At 41.3% G+C, this 17,372-nt stretch overlaps 2 protein-coding genes across 3 annotated transcripts; one reads left to right on the plus strand and one right to left on the minus strand.

The window, feature by feature from the left end:
- Positions 1 to 6,242: 6,242 nt before the first annotated feature.
- Positions 6,243 to 10,476, plus strand: LOC121295809 (serpin H1-like). 2 transcript variants are annotated; one of them, XM_041220870.1, is made up of 6 exons: positions 6,243 to 6,400; positions 7,227 to 7,769; positions 7,862 to 8,474; positions 8,697 to 8,795; positions 9,075 to 9,307; positions 9,583 to 10,476. In XM_041220870.1, the coding sequence occupies exons 3-6, from the start codon at positions 7,892 to 7,894 to the stop codon at positions 9,880 to 9,882; spliced, it is 1,215 nt and encodes a 404-aa protein (XP_041076804.1). In that variant the 5' UTR covers positions 6,243 to 6,400; positions 7,227 to 7,769; positions 7,862 to 7,891; the 3' UTR covers positions 9,883 to 10,476. The 2 variants fall into 2 exon arrangements, with proteins under 2 accessions (XP_041076804.1, XP_041076803.1); XM_041220869.1 differs by lacking the exon at positions 7,227 to 7,769.
- A 963-nt stretch (positions 10,477 to 11,439) lies between these two features.
- LOC121295811 (immunoglobulin-binding protein 1-like) lies at positions 11,440 to 16,622 on the minus strand. The gene is made up of 6 exons (XM_041220873.1): positions 16,349 to 16,622; positions 15,375 to 15,695; positions 14,695 to 14,890; positions 14,227 to 14,306; positions 13,767 to 13,876; positions 11,440 to 13,063 (listed from the first exon to the last, which is right to left on the minus strand). The coding sequence occupies exons 1-6, from the start codon at positions 16,558 to 16,560 to the stop codon at positions 12,915 to 12,917; spliced, it is 1,068 nt and encodes a 355-aa protein (XP_041076807.1). The 5' UTR covers positions 16,561 to 16,622; the 3' UTR covers positions 11,440 to 12,914.
- Between the last annotated feature and the right edge of the window lie 750 nt (positions 16,623 to 17,372).

Consider the following 17,372-nt stretch of genomic DNA (forward strand, 5'->3'; position numbering starts at 1 on the left):
CTTTTTGGCCTTTACCGCCATCTGAAAAACAAAACAAAGAGCAGATATGTTACTGTTTATAAGTCTGATGGCCATTTTTCCCCCTCTCTGCGGTCACACTCACAAATGTGACTTACTTTTCAGACTGCAGACAGTGCGCATTCTTGTGTGCGTCGCATGACCGTTTTGTGCCAATCTCTCGGAAAGTGAGGGTCCTCTCCTAAAGGAAAGGAAAGGCATTTTATGGTCTAGATTATTTATACATATATATTTTTTTCTTCGTAAACCTATCCATTTTGCTATTGTGTAAATGACCCGACACTAGTGTAAGTGTATACAGCACTGTGGCATGAAGAGGGGTTTTGTGTAAATGTATATTGTAAATAATGTGTATTTACTGTAATTAATGGATGAAGTATCTGACGCTCCTGGGCCAGCCTGTCTGCTGTGTGTGATTACCAGCCGTGGAATCTAATCAGCAGGTAGGTGTGTTCCAGCAGGGAGTCAGGTATAGCAATGCAAGTAATGAACGCACACACCCACACAGCAGATAGCTACCCGGTCCCAAGCATTAATACCTTGTATCTTTCTAAACAAGAGACTTAGGGGAGCTCCCTAATAAAAGCTAAATCTTAAAACAATAATTTTGTGAATAAAGTAACTGTTACAACTGTGTATAATGGTAATTAAAACAGGATTCATGTATTGAACTTTTCACATATCCACCCATACTCCGATCCCACCGCAGTCAGATACGCAACGGACATCTGTGTGCGTGTCATATATAAGAATAAAAAAAACTTCTTACACTGTTCAAAATTAGCATGTCAAACAGCACCACACAAAAACACTGTTGGCATTACACTTGAACACTCGATCGAGCAGGCAGTGCAGTGTGTGGTTTGGTCTCACACACTTGACCCCTCGATCGAGCAGGCAGTGCAGTGTGTGGTTTGGTCTCATACACACCTCATCGCTCCCAGTTTTCCCTTCTCCATGAACAGCTCCACCATCACCGTGGTTTTCTTAGGATACAGCCTGGCATACAGGCTCCGGACTTCAACTTTGTCTTGAAACCAACTAATGGCTTCAGAGGACCATTTGGATCCATCCACTGGAGAGACCTAAAACAAGGAAAGGCAGCACAACCTAGAGATACAGGGTATCTCCAATAAAGTACTGACTAGCATCCGGTTAATAAACACATTCCTAGGAGTATTTCAGAGTAGTGATGATTCTATACATACAGTAAGAGAATTCTTACATATTTAACACTTACGTGCTCCAGTGAGACACACAAAGCTTGCTGTGGGACATCCATGAACTGTGGACTGAGCTCTTTAATATCGCTGAGTGGAAGGCATGCAGTATCTCCATAATCCACTCGCAACACTTGAACGTTCAGCCGGCATCCTGGAGACTGATCCGGGTTGGCCTCTTTAAACAAAAAGAATTGACAAACTGTATTAAGAACCTTTTCAAAGACAACATTAATCTGCAACAAAACTAGTGCCCGGTGCTACTAAAGGAAGTGGAGTTTTCAGATGATCAACTAAGCATTATGCATCTTTTTACAATTTTAAAAAATAAATAAATACCTGCAGCAACTTCATTTTGCAGATGTCAGCATACATTAGGGCTGTCAGTTAAGCCTCCAAATAGCAATTGATTAATTTTATATATATATGCGCAATATGACTGCATGATACCTCCTTGCATGCCACAGATCTTTTCCACTCGTGCCCGGCACCACAGCTTGTTCTTGGGGAACCAGCCGCACACATAGCTTCCGATGTCAGGAATGCTGTTCACCCGAGTGAGGGGGCTGCTGCTGCATGTTCTACTGCTGAAACATATTATAACATTATACCTTCTGCTCGTCACACCTGGATTTATCAATTATTTCAAGATATTCATGGTCATAATCTCAAATCGCACATGGATACAATTAAACAATACAGGTATTCTACAATATCATATTTCAAAAACTGTCATTAACACGAAGGGCACTGTTACAGAAGTACACCAAAGATTTCACTTGCTTGAGCTCCAGGGCCAGCTCCTGCATCAGAGGCCCCACGTCCTGAATGAAGAAGCAGCTGGGATCTACAACATGAGTGACAGCCACCTCCACCTCGTTAAACTTATGGATCCGAAAGTCTGGAATAACCCTTCCGGTGACTCCATCCTGGGAACGGGTGCTGATGCCTGGCTCCATGACAACACTGAGGAGACAGCCCGGCGCAGGAGGCTTGGTGTCCTTTTCCATCACAACGCTGCCCTTCACAGAGATCTCAGAGATATCCCACAGCTCAGACTCTGTGGCAACCGTACAGCTGTAGGTCACAATGTCATCTGCGTCTTGTCTCTTAACTTTAAAGACCGGCAACAAGGATTTCCTGCAGGGGTTATTTTTCTGTTTCAGCCCTGTCTTTAATGGAAAGCCAGCACCCAGACTGCCTTCAAAAGCACTAATCACATGTGGAGTTTCTGTCAGTTCCTTTATGACAAAGGCTGGTGTGCAGACAGAACATGCTTTCGCTTTACTGTGCATAATATCAGCAGTGGAACTGTCTGTTTTACAAAAGTTTTTGAGAAAGCTCAGCAGCTGGGAAGAGGTGAGTTTCTGGTGCTGCACTTGGAGTCCTTTACCCCAGCTCCTGTTTAACAGGAATGCAGAGCCTTGCTGTGCTATCATGCCTTTATCTGCTGTTTGGTCAAGTGGACCGCTGACATTTTCTTTTAAACCGCCAAGCTGCGGTCGCTGCTGCTGCTGCTGCTGCTGCTTAGGCTTGACAGTGCGCTCTGCAAACTGCATATCTTTTGTGAGGAAGCCCGGAGGGGAGCGGTACACTTGTACCTCAAGACTGTAACAGGTGGAGATGCTGCGAGACACAACTTCTCTCTGAGGATTGAGGAACATCTGTATTTGCTGGAAGGCTAAGGCAGCCCCTAGAGTTTGAACAGCATTCGTAATAGAGCTTGCCATCAGAACGTTACTCAGCACAGGTCCAAACTTCATAACATCGGAGACCAGGACACCTCTCAGTGCTGGAGACGACTCCGCGAGAAGGGAGGCCTTTGGGTTCGCTGCCAACAGATGGGATGGCTTGACAGCTATACATTAAAATAACAAATTCATAGTTAAAATCACGTAATCAACAAAAACTACAAAATGAGATTGCAAGTTTACCGGAAGCCATATCAGTAGTACAGTATTGCATGTTAGATTTCGAAATGTCAAATTTTTCAATGTGTCAGTTTTTCGTTAAGTATAAGGAAAACTACAAAGCTGTATGTAATTCAACATGTTAACGTAACATTATTCACTAGGTTTCATTTGACTGAGGCAAAATGTGTTAATTGTACAGGGTGATACAAAACCTTTGGCCATAGCTGAACGCAAGACATATAGAAACACACAAGACGTTATGGGCAAAGTACGATATAATAAGTACTAAGCACAGTATAAACTTACATTAGAGAAACATGGACAAAGTAACTGTTTCAGACGATACTTCTTTTCGTACCTGATTTGATTTCCTGAAAAAAGCCGCAGACCTGTTTAACAATACTGCAACCTTGGTCAAGCCTGTCCAAAACATTCAGGCAATCGCGCAAGAAGTCTGCTTCACTAGCCATTAGAAGAATATCCACCGCTGTACTTAACTGAAACAAATAGGTTTTAATTAATACATTATCAAACATCAAATCTTTACCAAAAAAAAAAAACAACATCACTCAAAAAAGCCTAAATAAAAACGTCACCTGTTGTGTAAATGTTCTTAGTTCATGCTCCAACGAGTTCCTGATATTTTGCAGCACTAACAATTTGTAAACCAGGAACCGTTTCGTGCTTGCCGGAGTGGGACACGTTCCTGCCGCCATATTCTCTCCTTCGTAAAGGTAAGGAAACATCAAAACTATAACATTAAACTGACAAGGTCAGAGAAAAAACGCTCGCTGTGGTTTTAGAACTACGAGTGCAATTTTACAGAGTAAAAAAAATATATACAATCTCATAAAAACAGAATGTATGAGAAGGCCTGGTTATGCGCTCATGCGGCACAAAAACTAAAAAAAAAAACAATGCTCTCAAATGAACTTAAAACAACTGAACTGTTCGTCTGGTTACGGATGTGTACTTCTAAACCAATCCGACATTAGGTGTGAAACTGTTTTTCTCGTTGCTGACAATTAACAACAAGAAAGGGTGCGACTGCTCGTAATCACGTGGCTGCTACCATTGAAGACGGGAATTAGTATTTTAACGAGAATGAACATACCTTCGACCGAACAAATATAAATGTCTTTGTTGGTGTCACTGTGGATTTCCAAATGACACTACACGTTTAGTGCTGTGCAAACCGGTTCCTATGGCAGCGGCGACCCAGAACCGTGTGAAGCGACTCCCGTCAGGGGACGGCACTGCGAGTTGGTTTGTGAAAGGGTTTAGCACATGCGCAGTCGGAATGGGGCCTGTGGACGATTTAAAAACAACAACGGGCACTATTCTCAAAACATCATAAAACACAAAAAAAAAAACATATATATATATATATATATATATATATATATATATATATATATATATATATATATATATATATATATATATATAAAAATCCCAATTTATTTGGAAATACAAAGGGGTGACTCCAATCCAACCATATATTATTTACCAATGAATATACCTTTTGGTCTCTTTGGCGACTCAAACCATCGCTCTAAATTTGAATTTTACAGTATGGCACAGTGATAGCATAGGAAACCAGCAGTATGTTTAACAAAGGAAAGCTCCTCATATTGGATAATAAATGGCTTGTGTTTCGCTGCGTGATTTCGCAAACAAAGCCTAAATCAGCCTTAATCACCTCACGGAAATCCACAACAGCAGCCTTGTCTAGTAAAAACCTAACGTCCTCGTCTGGTAAATCATATAAATGACTCTGGGCCGGTATATCGTTTCTCTGTTTCGATTTTGCTTTCTCTGTTCTGTATGAGCGCTGCATTCCAGATAGAAAACCTCAAAAATCACCTTTCAGAATCCTTTATATAAATCGAGAGAATGACTTCAACACCTGACCAGGTGAACACATTCCACTAAAATTAGGACTAACAACTGAAATGTTGACAGTGAGAATCACAGCTGGGAATTCAAAAAAGGGGTGTATTGGTATGTAAATGAAGCATTCGAGAAGTTTACTCGGGTATATTCTTCTAGTAGTGGGATTAAACGGAAACAGGAGAATCTTTGTTAAAAGAACCATGAAATCTCAAATCACCCTGAAGAACCGCTAAAAGGAGAACTCATTCGACAGTCTCATAATGCATCTCGAATGTCCCTCTCGAATTTATGAGAATAGAGCCCAGCATGTTTCATGCTAACGTTAAAACCAGTAAACATTTCACAATGAGAAGTACACTCGCTTAAATGCATTACTGAGTCGTTGGTTGGACCAGCAGCAACTCATTTAGGGCACTAGAAATTCCAGGACAAATGTCTGATGCAATATCAAATCGAACTGGCTGGGTTATTTTGAGTTGTTATAGCTTGGTTAGAAAGTTTTGGAGTCAGGCGCGCCCCGGTGCAAACGTGGCAGTTTGAGAGGAAAACACAGTTTATAGTTGGCTTTGATTTGAACTGCTGCCATTTCCAGTTACGTCGTGTGGTGTTTGCTGTTGGAGGACTGCTTAGTTAAAGGTTTGTACAACATATTCTAAAACAAAACAAAACGTTTATATGTCTTGCATGTCGATCAATGAAACATCTCTTTCCTAATCCCGTACCTATTCATCATGCACGGGAAATCTACACAAGCAACCAACCCTATTAATTGCAATGACGTTCTAATTCAACAGGTACTCGTTCGCTTTGTCTTACATTCCTGCTCGTACCTAGAAATGTTAGATTGAAATTCATTTGTTCAGTGCACTTCACAAAAACTGCTAACGTTGCAAATAAGAGCCTAAAATTTTTTGAAACATTAGGCTAGTACTAGGTACCAGAGCAACCATTTGCAGAAATGTCTGTAGGGACCTCTGATTTCATCCATACTACTTTATCCCCCAAATGTTCTGCAATATGCAATCCCTTACAAAATCTGATGCAACTTCAAGTATTTTATGTGTGTTTTTAAAAAAAAAAAAAAAAAAAAAAAAAAAAAAAAAAAGCTCTTAGGAATCTCTCTCCTCTCCCCACCTCATGTAGAGGCCTATATATATAAATTGGGAGGTGCTTCTCGTCGCACTAGCTCACATTTCACAAGCAGCTTCATCCCAGTGGATGTGTTAGTCTGGACACAGACTCCGAATTCCTTCTGGAAGCTTCTCTGAGCCTGTTATAAAGTAACTCGCAGCGCACATTCCCATTAGAAGAAGAAGAAGAAGAAGAAGAGTAGTGAGCTGTCTGAATAAAGAGGTAAAACTTTCTTTTAGTTTGCTTTACTATATTGTATGCGAATTGTTAATTGTAGCACAGACTGACCGACTTTTGCTCAGCTGTTTAGGTTTGCGCTATTCTACAAGGTAAGCGTTTTTGGATATGATTGCGGGTTTTTGTGTTTAAAAGAATTGATGGATTACATGTGTTTTTTTTTGTTTTTTTTTATGTAATCCGCTCGACAAGTTTGCAATGATTTCTGTGACCTGTAGAAACGCTGTGATGTTTCTATCACCGTTATCTTTGCTCCAGTTTGTGTCTCTCAATTGCACGCTGATTGAAAAATCAGTTATGGTTTCAAATGCTAACCCAGGCAGTCATCTAAGCGAAGCACGCCTCATCTTCGGCATTCAGAAATGTTGAGAAACTTTCTATAGTGTTTTTATATAATTATTAGTTAGTTCAATAAAAAAAGTAACACATCTCCTTCTCTTTGTCTACCATTTCATCTATCAATGACTACAGTATTTGTGAAACTTTAAGGTAACTCGTAATTCCTTGCAGTCTGCATTGCCTGATACGACGTGTTTAAAAGCTATACACGAGAGAATGTTTAATAGCACATCTTTGTTGGTCATACACTGTACTATTAGTGTGATGTTGCTGACTGTACCTAGTCTAGCACAGTTTTCATGTAGTGGCTTTGGTTAGAGTTCACCAGTGTGGTCCAGGCTGTGGTGTGTGTGTGTTTTAATAATTAATAACTTTAGGGCAACTGTCATCAAGTAAGTAATCCACTTTGGGGGAGGGGAGTGTTTTTAAATAATTTGTGAACCAATATACTTGTACTCATTGTGTTTTTCAGAATGGACTTGACAAAGATATACATCGCTTTGAAAACATTTCAAGGCATAAAGTGGATTAAATGGAAATAAAAAATGTAGACATATTTTACAATTCCAGAAAAGACAAAGCCCTAATGTTAGTGTCTAACAATGCATCCTCAACTTCCCGTCAAGTTTAAAACTTGCATGTCTGCTTAGGTTTTGTAAAGATTGCACAGGGGGTTGAGGATATGCAAGAAAGAATGTCCTGTATTGGGATCTAATTAAACATGCACTGATCATCAAAGGATGTCCTGTATCGAGATCTAATTAAACATGCACTGATCGTCCACCCTGGCTACTGTCCAGTTTGAATGAATTGGATAGTTTAAACCAGTTTGCTCTGGTTTAAAAAAACTTGTGCATTAAGCACTGTAGCATAGATTTCATTTTGATATCAGACAAACTTACATAGTGACTCACTTTAGAAACAGCCACTACCTTCATCAGTACAGTCTAATGTACGTAAGTAAACATAAGGACTCTTGTAAAGATGCAAGGCTGAAAATATTTCAACAAACTTGGTAAGACCTTAAATATATATTATATATATATGAATAATTAATAATATGCTGATGGAGTTGTCCTGAAGTCCCTTTTTCTGTTCACTTTGCAGGCTAGACGTGAGTTTCCATTCAAAGTCACAATGGCTTTGCAGCTAGCAGTTGTATGCATTCTCTTCAGCCTCACCAGGGCAGATCCTGTAGCCCTGAAGGATCATGCTTCAGTTTTGGCTGACAGCACCCTGAGTCTGGGCCTGAACCTGTACCAGACCATGGTGAAAGACCAGAACCTGAGGTCAGAGAACATCCTCTTCTCTCCAGTGGTGCTGGCCTCCTCGCTGGGCGTGATGACTATGGGCGCCAAGGAGAACACCGCCAGCCAGGTCAAGTCGGTCCTGAACGTTGACCTCCAGGATGACAAGCTGCATCCGGCCTTCTCTGCACTGCTCGGTGAGGTCAGCGATGAGAAGGCCCGCAACACCACCTGGAAGATGGGCAGCCGCTTGTACGGCCCCACCTCGGTGAACCTCCAGCCTCAGTTTGTGGAGAGCAGCAGGAAGCTCTACAATCACGAGCACGCCAAGGTCAACTTCAGGGACAAGAGGAGAGCCCTGCAGTCCATCAATGAGTGGGCCTCCCAGAGCACCATGGGCAGGGTGGCTGAGGTCACCAGAGAGCTTCCCGGGGCTGATGGAGCCCTGTTCATCAACGCCATGTACTTCAAACGTAAGCACAACACCGTTACTGTTAGCATGGTATTAAAACCTGTTCAGTTTCTCACTTACAACAGACCTTATCCCAACATCAATGTAAGGTCTGAGGGATTCAAGTTTTATGTATATTTAATAGAAAACCCACAGTGATTTATGCCCCCTCTTTGTACACATGTGTATGCTATTTAAGGGAGGATATTTGACATGCTTAACCAGTGTCTCTTTTCTTTAACAGCCCACTGGGAGGAATCCTTCCATGACAAAATGGTGGATAAGCGAGGGTTCATGACCTCCCGTACCCACACAGTGTCCGTGCTAATGATGCACCGCACAGGTAGGGGACGCCCACTGCCTCATGACTGCAGCTCAGACTGGTGTGTTTTTATAGTTCTCTAACCAGCTCTGTGAATGTGCCTTCAGCTCCTCAAGGGTGCACGATGTTAAGTCCCCTTCATAAAATTACAATCCTTTTTCTAATCCTCATGTGGACCTGAAAGCTGGTGTGCCACATTTGTTGGTCCACTAAAATATACTATGTTACCCATCTTTCTAGTCTAGTAAACTAGCAAACATGTCTGAATTCCCTAAAGTGCCCTGTGTTGTCATTTTTTAGGTTACTATAAGTTTTATGAAGACAATGAGAACAGGCTAAATATTCTGGAGATGCAGTTGGCCCACAAGCATTCCAGCATGGTGTTCATCATGCCTTTCCACGTGGAGCCCTTGGAGAGGGTAGAGAAGATGCTGACTAAGGAGCAGCTCAACCACTGGTTCAGCAAGCTGGAGAACAGGGCCGTGGCTCTGTCGCTGCCTAAAATCAACCTGGACGTCAGCCACGAGCTTCAGGTAGGAGTCGGGATCTCGGTGGCGGAGGAGCACCACTTGAACAGTGTCTCCCAAATGGTTTAAATGAACAACTGATTAACAACCCCTTAACTGATACTTCACACTGTTTGGGGTACATCCTGAGGCTGTGTTGCAAGGATTCAGCTATTTTTATACTTCATTCGTTATTGATCACCTAAAACCCTGTTACTAATAGGAATTCAGTGATTAATCTGAATTAGTTTTTTTTTTTTTTCTGACGTTCGCGTCTTTGCCTTTTTTTCTGTCTCCTACAGAAGCACCTGCAGGAGCTGGGCCTGACCGAGGCTGTTGACAAGACAAAGGCAGACTTCTCCGGGATGACTGGCAAGAAGGACCTGCATGTCTCCAGTGTCCTCCATGCGGCTGTCCTTGAGTGGGACACCGAGGGCAAACCCTTCAGCCAGGACATTTACGGACAACCGGAGTTCAAGTCACCCAAACTCTTCTACGCTGACCACCCGTTCATCTTCTTGGTGCGAGACAACAAGACCAACTCCATTCTCCTCATTGGCAGGCTGGTCAAGCCAAAGGGGGAAAACCGCGACGAGTTGTAGGAATCCTTTTTTAAAAAAAAAAAAAAGCCTGCAGTGTTCCAGGTTGCACATTCCAAATTTTGCTGTAGTTTTTAAAAAAGTAAATAACTCAAGTTCAATTGTTACACACTTCGAGTATATTGTAGAAGATGATAATGGGTTAATGTGATGGAGAATCATGTTTCTATACAATATGAATAGTCAAAAAGAAATATCCAGAGATGTTTCCAACTGCTGACTGGAAACCATGACAATGCCGTCCTTCTTATCCTGAGCAGCGTGGATATAGAAGCAGGGTATTACGATATACCTTTTTATATAGTCTAGTTGTATGTTTGCCAAGACCTAATGCCATGCATTCCATTAAACAGTGTTGGTAATTAAAAGCAGTATGGGCAGACCTGGTTTTGAACTCCTAGTTGCTGTAGGTTTCAATGTCCAATTTCTGTGTGATTTGGATTCTTGTCTCTGTAATACCAGTAATTTGCCCAGCCTGTTACACCACACAGTGAGGGTATTTCCATTGTCTTTCGATTTCTCTTTTTAATAATAAATATTGCAAGTTCCAATATTTTTTTTCTAGGGATCTTGGAAATCTCAGGAGAATTTTTTTTTAACTTTGAGCCACTGATGTTATTTGCTTAATTTAAGATTACTTTTTTTTTATATGTGTTTAATAAAAAAAAATATGCAAAGTCAGTTGTCAAGTTTATCTTGTTTTTTTAACCCATGCTGTACCAGTAGCCCTTATTCCACAACTTTCTCCACAAGCTATTAGCTGCAATACCATTTTTTTTATTAGTTGCTGATTGGCCACCAGCCAAACAATCTTAGCACCATGACTAATTCATAAGGATTGGACAAGAAGGTTTTGGTGTCATTTGCAACCCTCTTTATAATGAGTGCTTACATCAGTCTGTAATGCAGTGTAGTATGAGCACAGTTTGCTGCTGAGGCAGATTGGTTTCTATATATAGTGATATGACTGAGCAGAGAACTATGCAGACTCCAGACACAGAACACCGATTCCCACGGTGGGGACTGCAGAAGATGCCAAGAATTCAGCCTCTGCCAGGGTTACATCCTGGGCAGAGCTGAAGAGATTTCCCCTCTCACTGCAAGTCCAGATTCAAAGCTGCTGGACGGTGCTATTTGTATAACCTAGTATCAGTGAAAGCATTAAATACTTCCATCAGTTCATTGCTGTGGAGTATTCCAGTTCTGAACAAAGAAAACATAATACAGTACATTCTTCAAAAGCTGTCACTAGACATTATTTTACCGGCTACATTTGAAATTGAACAATGTTTTTTTTTTAAAAAAAAGGCTGTACTTGAAGGCAGCTTTTAAAATGTGACTGTTTAGAAATCTGCAGGTAAAAATGTATTTTACTCCCACCCTTCTGAACGGCCCCTAAGGTATCAAGGGAGCAGATGGTGATCTCTGATTGATCTGCTTCCCCAGCTCTAAATAGATGTTTTTTTATTTATTGAAAAGGCTATTAGTTGTGTGCACTGATAGCAATTAAAACACACCATGCAAGATATGAATCATTGTGTAACCTTTTTATTTAAAGAAACAACATATTGTAAAACACTACACAGGTCTGCCTTAAATATATTTATATAAAAAAAAAAAACAACAAAAAATAAATTCAAACAATTCGTACTCTTACAAGCATCCACAATTCTGTAGCTTAGCTTCTGCAGAAAAAAAAAAAAAAAAAAAAGAAAGTTTTGGCTTTAACTCCACCCAATTCCAATGAAGATTATCAGTGGCTATGAACTGAATGTACTTGAAGATACTCAAGATGCAGATTTTTAGTTACTAACAGATCCTCACTGGTACAAATTCCACGACATTCACTTCAGTGCCGACACAGCAGTGCCTGGGCTTTTTCAATGCCACGCAATCATTGACCTTAACAATGGTCAATACATATGAACTTTAGCAGTGGGTTCTCATGCCCTAAACACACTTTTACAATCCAAACCTCAAACTGCCAGCTCCACTTGCCTGTTGTTGACGTACATTACGTTTTTAAAGACTACAGTATGTGCTGGAATACCTCAAGAATTCTGAAGTGACTGCATTAGCAGCTCGCTGCATGGTGCAATAAAATAAAGAAATTGTTTCTAGAGCTGGACATGCTGAAATTCACTTGACTCAAATTTCATTTTACAGGGGCTAGCTGCACCTCACCACTGGATAATAATTTCATTCAATTAATACAAATTCCAGATATTTATTTTAATTAATTGGGATGACATCACCCTCCTTCCCAGTTTCACATTCGATGCATGCTTTATTACACTTTGCTATGCTTTTATAATGTGGAACTTTTATAAGGGTCAGTTCAGAACAATCAAACATCTGACAGCCCATGTGCATCTGTTTAGTGAAAATGCTGCAAAACTCCAGTGTCCTATCTTGGTTTAAGCATTGAGGACACTTGGATTCTCCACTATTTAGGTCAGTTGGAGGTCTAACTAATGCATTAATGCATCTTCCTCAAACACAGGGGATTTGTCTAGGTTTCATTTGGCTGAATAATCTTAAAACAGCAGGAAACAAAGTCACAGTCTAAACATGCCTCAATCTGCCCTTAAATATGCTATTACTGTATAATACTGCATTTGTCCCAAGCTTACTTGTAGGACAGGAGCACATCTCAAGGAATCAAATTTAAATGACAGCTTTTAAATATTTTTTTATGCAGTGCTTTTCAGCAATTCTTACAGGCAAATCTCCAATTTATACTAAAGATGCCTTTGAAAACAGAATCAAGAACCAGGCATGTTATATCTGTGACCCTCACAGTTTAAAGTTGAGACCTGAATAATCAATTCACATAATCAATAGCTATTTCTGCATTCTGAATCCCCAGCCTCACCCCTCCCCTTCAACCCAGCTGAAACACCGGCCAATCAGTTTGCAGCTCGGGGTTATTTATGTGTCAAATGCAGGTAACAGACGCTCATCCCCGCTGCACATGAAGCCAGCAGGAGCAGTTTATTTCTGTAGCACTAAGAGTCCAGCAGGCAGCGAGATTGCTAGCCCATGTTCTTCCTGTTGCCGCAGCCTCTCCTGTGCGTGTCTTTCCAGTTGTCCCAGTCCCGAGCTCTCTGCAATGCTTCCTCATTATCGTTTCCTATCTGTCTCTCTTTCTCCTCCTCCTCACGCTCCTCGTTATCAAGGTCAGCTGCAACAGAGATGAGGGAGCCTCATACAGTTACCAGGACAGAAGCCAACCACCCCCTTTGTGTTACAGCTGTACTTGCTAGGCCTTGAATTTCTTAATTTAATATCCCATTGGTTATGATAGCAACACCGTATGTGAAAAACATACAAAGAAATGAATGGAGAGTCACCGACACATTTTTTCAGTTTTATAGGCAAAGCATATTAAACATATTGTCTAATCCTTCACAACTACCAGTATATAAAAAAGGACAATCTGTAATTGAAATGTGTATTGCCTGCCATTCCATGATACTTTAAAACTTTGATTTTTATACTGCCATCTACTGGTAAAAAAAAACAAGTATAAAAACACGCCAAAGACATCAAACACAGCAGGTTACATGCATGGAAATGAAAAAAGATAGACAGACAAGCTTAAAACTACCAAACTACTAAACTAAACTAAACCTAAAACTACTTAAAACTACTAAACTCTCCTGAGAGAGCCAAACAGCAGCTTTTAAATATAAATATGTATTTGCAATCTGACCAGGGTTGCAGATCTTGTAAATGCTGACCAGGATCATGTACACTGGAATTGTTCTATTTTGATGCTTTTTTTTCTTGCCGCCTTCTCCTGCCAGGACCCCCTTGTAAATAAGATGTCTCTCTCAGGGGCTCTATCCTGGTTTAATAAACACAATTGTAAATGTGTACAGTACCTGCACTCTTTGGGATCCCCTGGTCTGGGAGAGCTCCTTGTCTTCTGTGCTGCTCATACCAGTCATTCACAGTCATGGTCGGGAGGCTTGGATAGCCTGCTCCGAATACTCTGCAACACCAAAACGCTCTGTCAGCACGGCTCCATATGGGAAACGACACGATTTTATTAAGAGCTAAATTAGACAGACCACAGGCGTTTTGTTCATGCTTAATATAGAAGCAAGCACCTTCTCTGAAAACAACCAACAACCCACATGGGTCTACAATTAAACTTCACATGTATACAGCTCTAAGATAAGGTAGTCCAGGATTAGTGCTGCTCAGGGTCTGTGAAACTAGCCCTGAAACAGCTTAGTTAGCTACATAAGGTTAGTCTCTGTGTAAAGTTAGTTTGTGATGTGCTTGATTGGCACCTAACTAAGATATAAAAGATATACCAACCCATTATAACAAGCCTACCTGGCCTGGACAGCATCTTTTGTGAGAATGAATGGTTTCATTGGCGGCCTCTGCTGCTGTCTAGATGAGTGTGCAGAGTCCTAACCCAAACAAACACATATAAAGTCACTGCAAATAAGACTGCAAAGAGTATACAAGCTGTTTTAAACATTTTACTAAGTCAAGGAGAATGCTTCAATTCACCCAACTAACTACCAAATCACGTCCCTGTGGACACGTAAGAGCAAGGATGGCCAATCATGGTCTTGGAGGACCACCCCACTCCAGGTTTAACAGGCACAATAGTATAACAACCACTTCAGGGTATGGATGTAAGGTTAATTGGTTCAATTAAACACTTCAGAACAGGGTTGGAACAAAGACCACGACTGGAAGTGCCAACTTTGGCCACCTCTGCTTAACAGCTACACTGTTGTCAGTGCCCATAACCTTACCCCACAAAAGCTGAATAAAACATGAAATGTGTACCTTCTTCAGGGAGCCCATCTTCTTGAGGATCTGCACCTCCTGGTCGATGCTCTCGATCTCCTCCAGTGCGATGGTAACCCACCTGCGTGCATTCAGCAGGTAGAAGTCTCGCACCACTTCATCCTCCGCCTGCCCGCTGTCCACTGCCACTCTGATCTCTGACAGTTTGGCTTCTGTCTCCTTCTTCTGATTATATCTGTTTGTAAAAAAAAAATAAATGCAATAAATGAAAGTGAAATGAAATGAGCTTGATTGTGTCAGCTTACACCAGGTGTGGCCAAAGTTGGTCTTTCCAGTCCTGGTCTTTGTAAATTGTTAAACCTCCACCCAGACCCTGAAGAGGTTCACTTCTCACTGCAACTGTTAAACCTGGAGTGGAACAGCCTCCAGGATCATGACTGATTGGACACCCCTGACTTACACAGACATTGGTCCACATCACAAATCCAACAAGCTATTTGGCACAATGACTGACAGGCAGTAATAAATCACCTAATTAATTTCATATCCAAATAAATATTAACAAGAGATGTTAATTTAAATGAAAAGCAAGGAAGTGTGCTGACATAACACATTAATTTAAATATGCAGTTACAAAGCTACAGCTCCTGCTCAATAAAAGCGCTTAACAAACTCCTGAATGAATCAGTACATTAATATGTATTTTAGGAGGTACTCCCCTTTCTATCTTGGCATTTCTGTGTACTGCCATAGCCACCAGGTCAGGGGGGTTAGGGGGCATGGCAGCAGCCCCGCTGCTCGAATCCTCCCCTGTTTCACTGTTTTCTTCGGGGCTCTGCGTTGGTTTCGGGAGCTCGAACTTCATGATGTTATACTCTTTGCAGCGTTTTAAGAAGTCCAGGAAGTAAACCCTGGCCTTCTGCACCTGCTCCAGACGCTTGGATGGGTTTGTCTCTTTCATCGTGAGTGCGCCCAGGAGAGCGGGCAGCAGCACGTACTTCAGGTCTGCCGTGGCGACTTCCTCCAGCTCTTCATTTCGACTGGGGACAAACACACAACACGGGCATTACGCTTTAAAAGACACATGCATACACGTAAAAAGATATGCAGACATACATACAGATCAAACATGGAATAACGTTTACAGTGAAGGCAACACATTATAATGTTTCCTTAGTTATTAGTAGCTCTTAACGTTAGAATAGCAGTATGCATCGGGGATGGGAATAAGGCTCCCATTGCTTAGCAGTTTGATCCATTTTTTTTTTTTTTACTATGGTTCTACTATGAGTTTAAGACACACCTGAGCTTGTTACTGATGCACTGGGGCTAGTAAAACCTAGACTCTGTTAATTTCGTCTCTTGGTCGTATTGGCAAAATGACCACTCGCACTGAAGCAGAAAAGCTGGATAACTGTTTTAATAGTGCCTTCTCGTTTTGTTTTCAAAAAGTTAATTTATTCTGTGACCTGTCAGTGAAGATAGGGCTGTGCACAGCGACTAGACATTCTGCTATAATACAGAAAACAGCAGAACACCTAAATACACTTGGAATCGCTTAAACTGGTGCATAGTGGTTACATTTATCACAGCATACAGCTACCAATGCGTTTTCCTATGGATAGGCCTCACCCAGACCTGCGGCTCGTTTGAATCTCGCCCCGGTGTTGTGTGAGACGCAATCGGGCGGTACCTGAACAAGTCGAGCTGGGCGACCATCCGCGTCGCCTCCTCTAACTTGGAGACAGCGCGCTTGATTTTAACTTGGACCGGGAGGGATGAGGTCGGCTCGTTCGTGCTTTCCACTTCTTCATAGAGCTTCCACCCGTTGTCTATTAAATCGGAAAGTTTGGGCTGATCTGCATCCGACGCTTGGCTCTCGCTTGTCACTGCCGCAGATGCCATTTTCTGTTTCGGAAGATCTGTCAGGTTTGGCTGCTCACAGCTTCCGTACAGTTCTGTTCTATGGTTTCCTGTGAGTGCCGGGACACCATAGAACTCGAAAGCGTTGCAACAGAGTGGCTGCTGTACTGCGTTCCTGCTGCTCGCTGTGTGCACCGTTAGATTTGCATAGGAATATTTAGTCCCGGGATGAATCAAGTTATAATTGATCTGTAGCATTTGTATTTGTGTCATAGCGTGCTATCTGAATGTAACAAGTAACATTATTGCGACAATGTCAATTAAAAAAACGTATAGACGTTTCATTTAAGAGATACACAACTGATCAAATATTTTGTCCACCAGACAAAAAGAAATATGAAGAACTGTATCACCGCGATTCTGTCTTAGCACCGCGCGTATTTCCTTTTCAAGGTGACGTGTGCTTTTGTGCCAACGGACCAAATTTCGGTCAACATCAAAGCACGCATTCCCTTTTTCCATCGTTGCATTACCTTAGCACAAGGTGTCGCTGCACTCCCCGTTTCTGTATGACACTGCTAATATAATGTTGAAATGTATACACATTAACACCATAATGTTAAAAACATTTAAACATGTCATCAAAAAAAGTATAATATGTTGAGTTTTGCATCTACTGTGTAATACGTTTTGCATCTATATTAATACCTCACAGGATAATAATATGCAATAGGACTGTCTGTTTTTTATTTATTTTCACAGATACACGTGTAAAGTAATGTTGCCCCATTTAACCATTTGCATGGTATTAGCACTCGCATTATAGCATTAGGATTACAACCAATGCGGGTGAT

This window comes from Polyodon spathula, chromosome 20 (assembly GCF_017654505.1).
Source record: "Polyodon spathula isolate WHYD16114869_AA chromosome 20, ASM1765450v1, whole genome shotgun sequence".
Lineage (NCBI taxonomy): Eukaryota > Metazoa > Chordata > Actinopteri > Acipenseriformes > Polyodontidae > Polyodon > Polyodon spathula.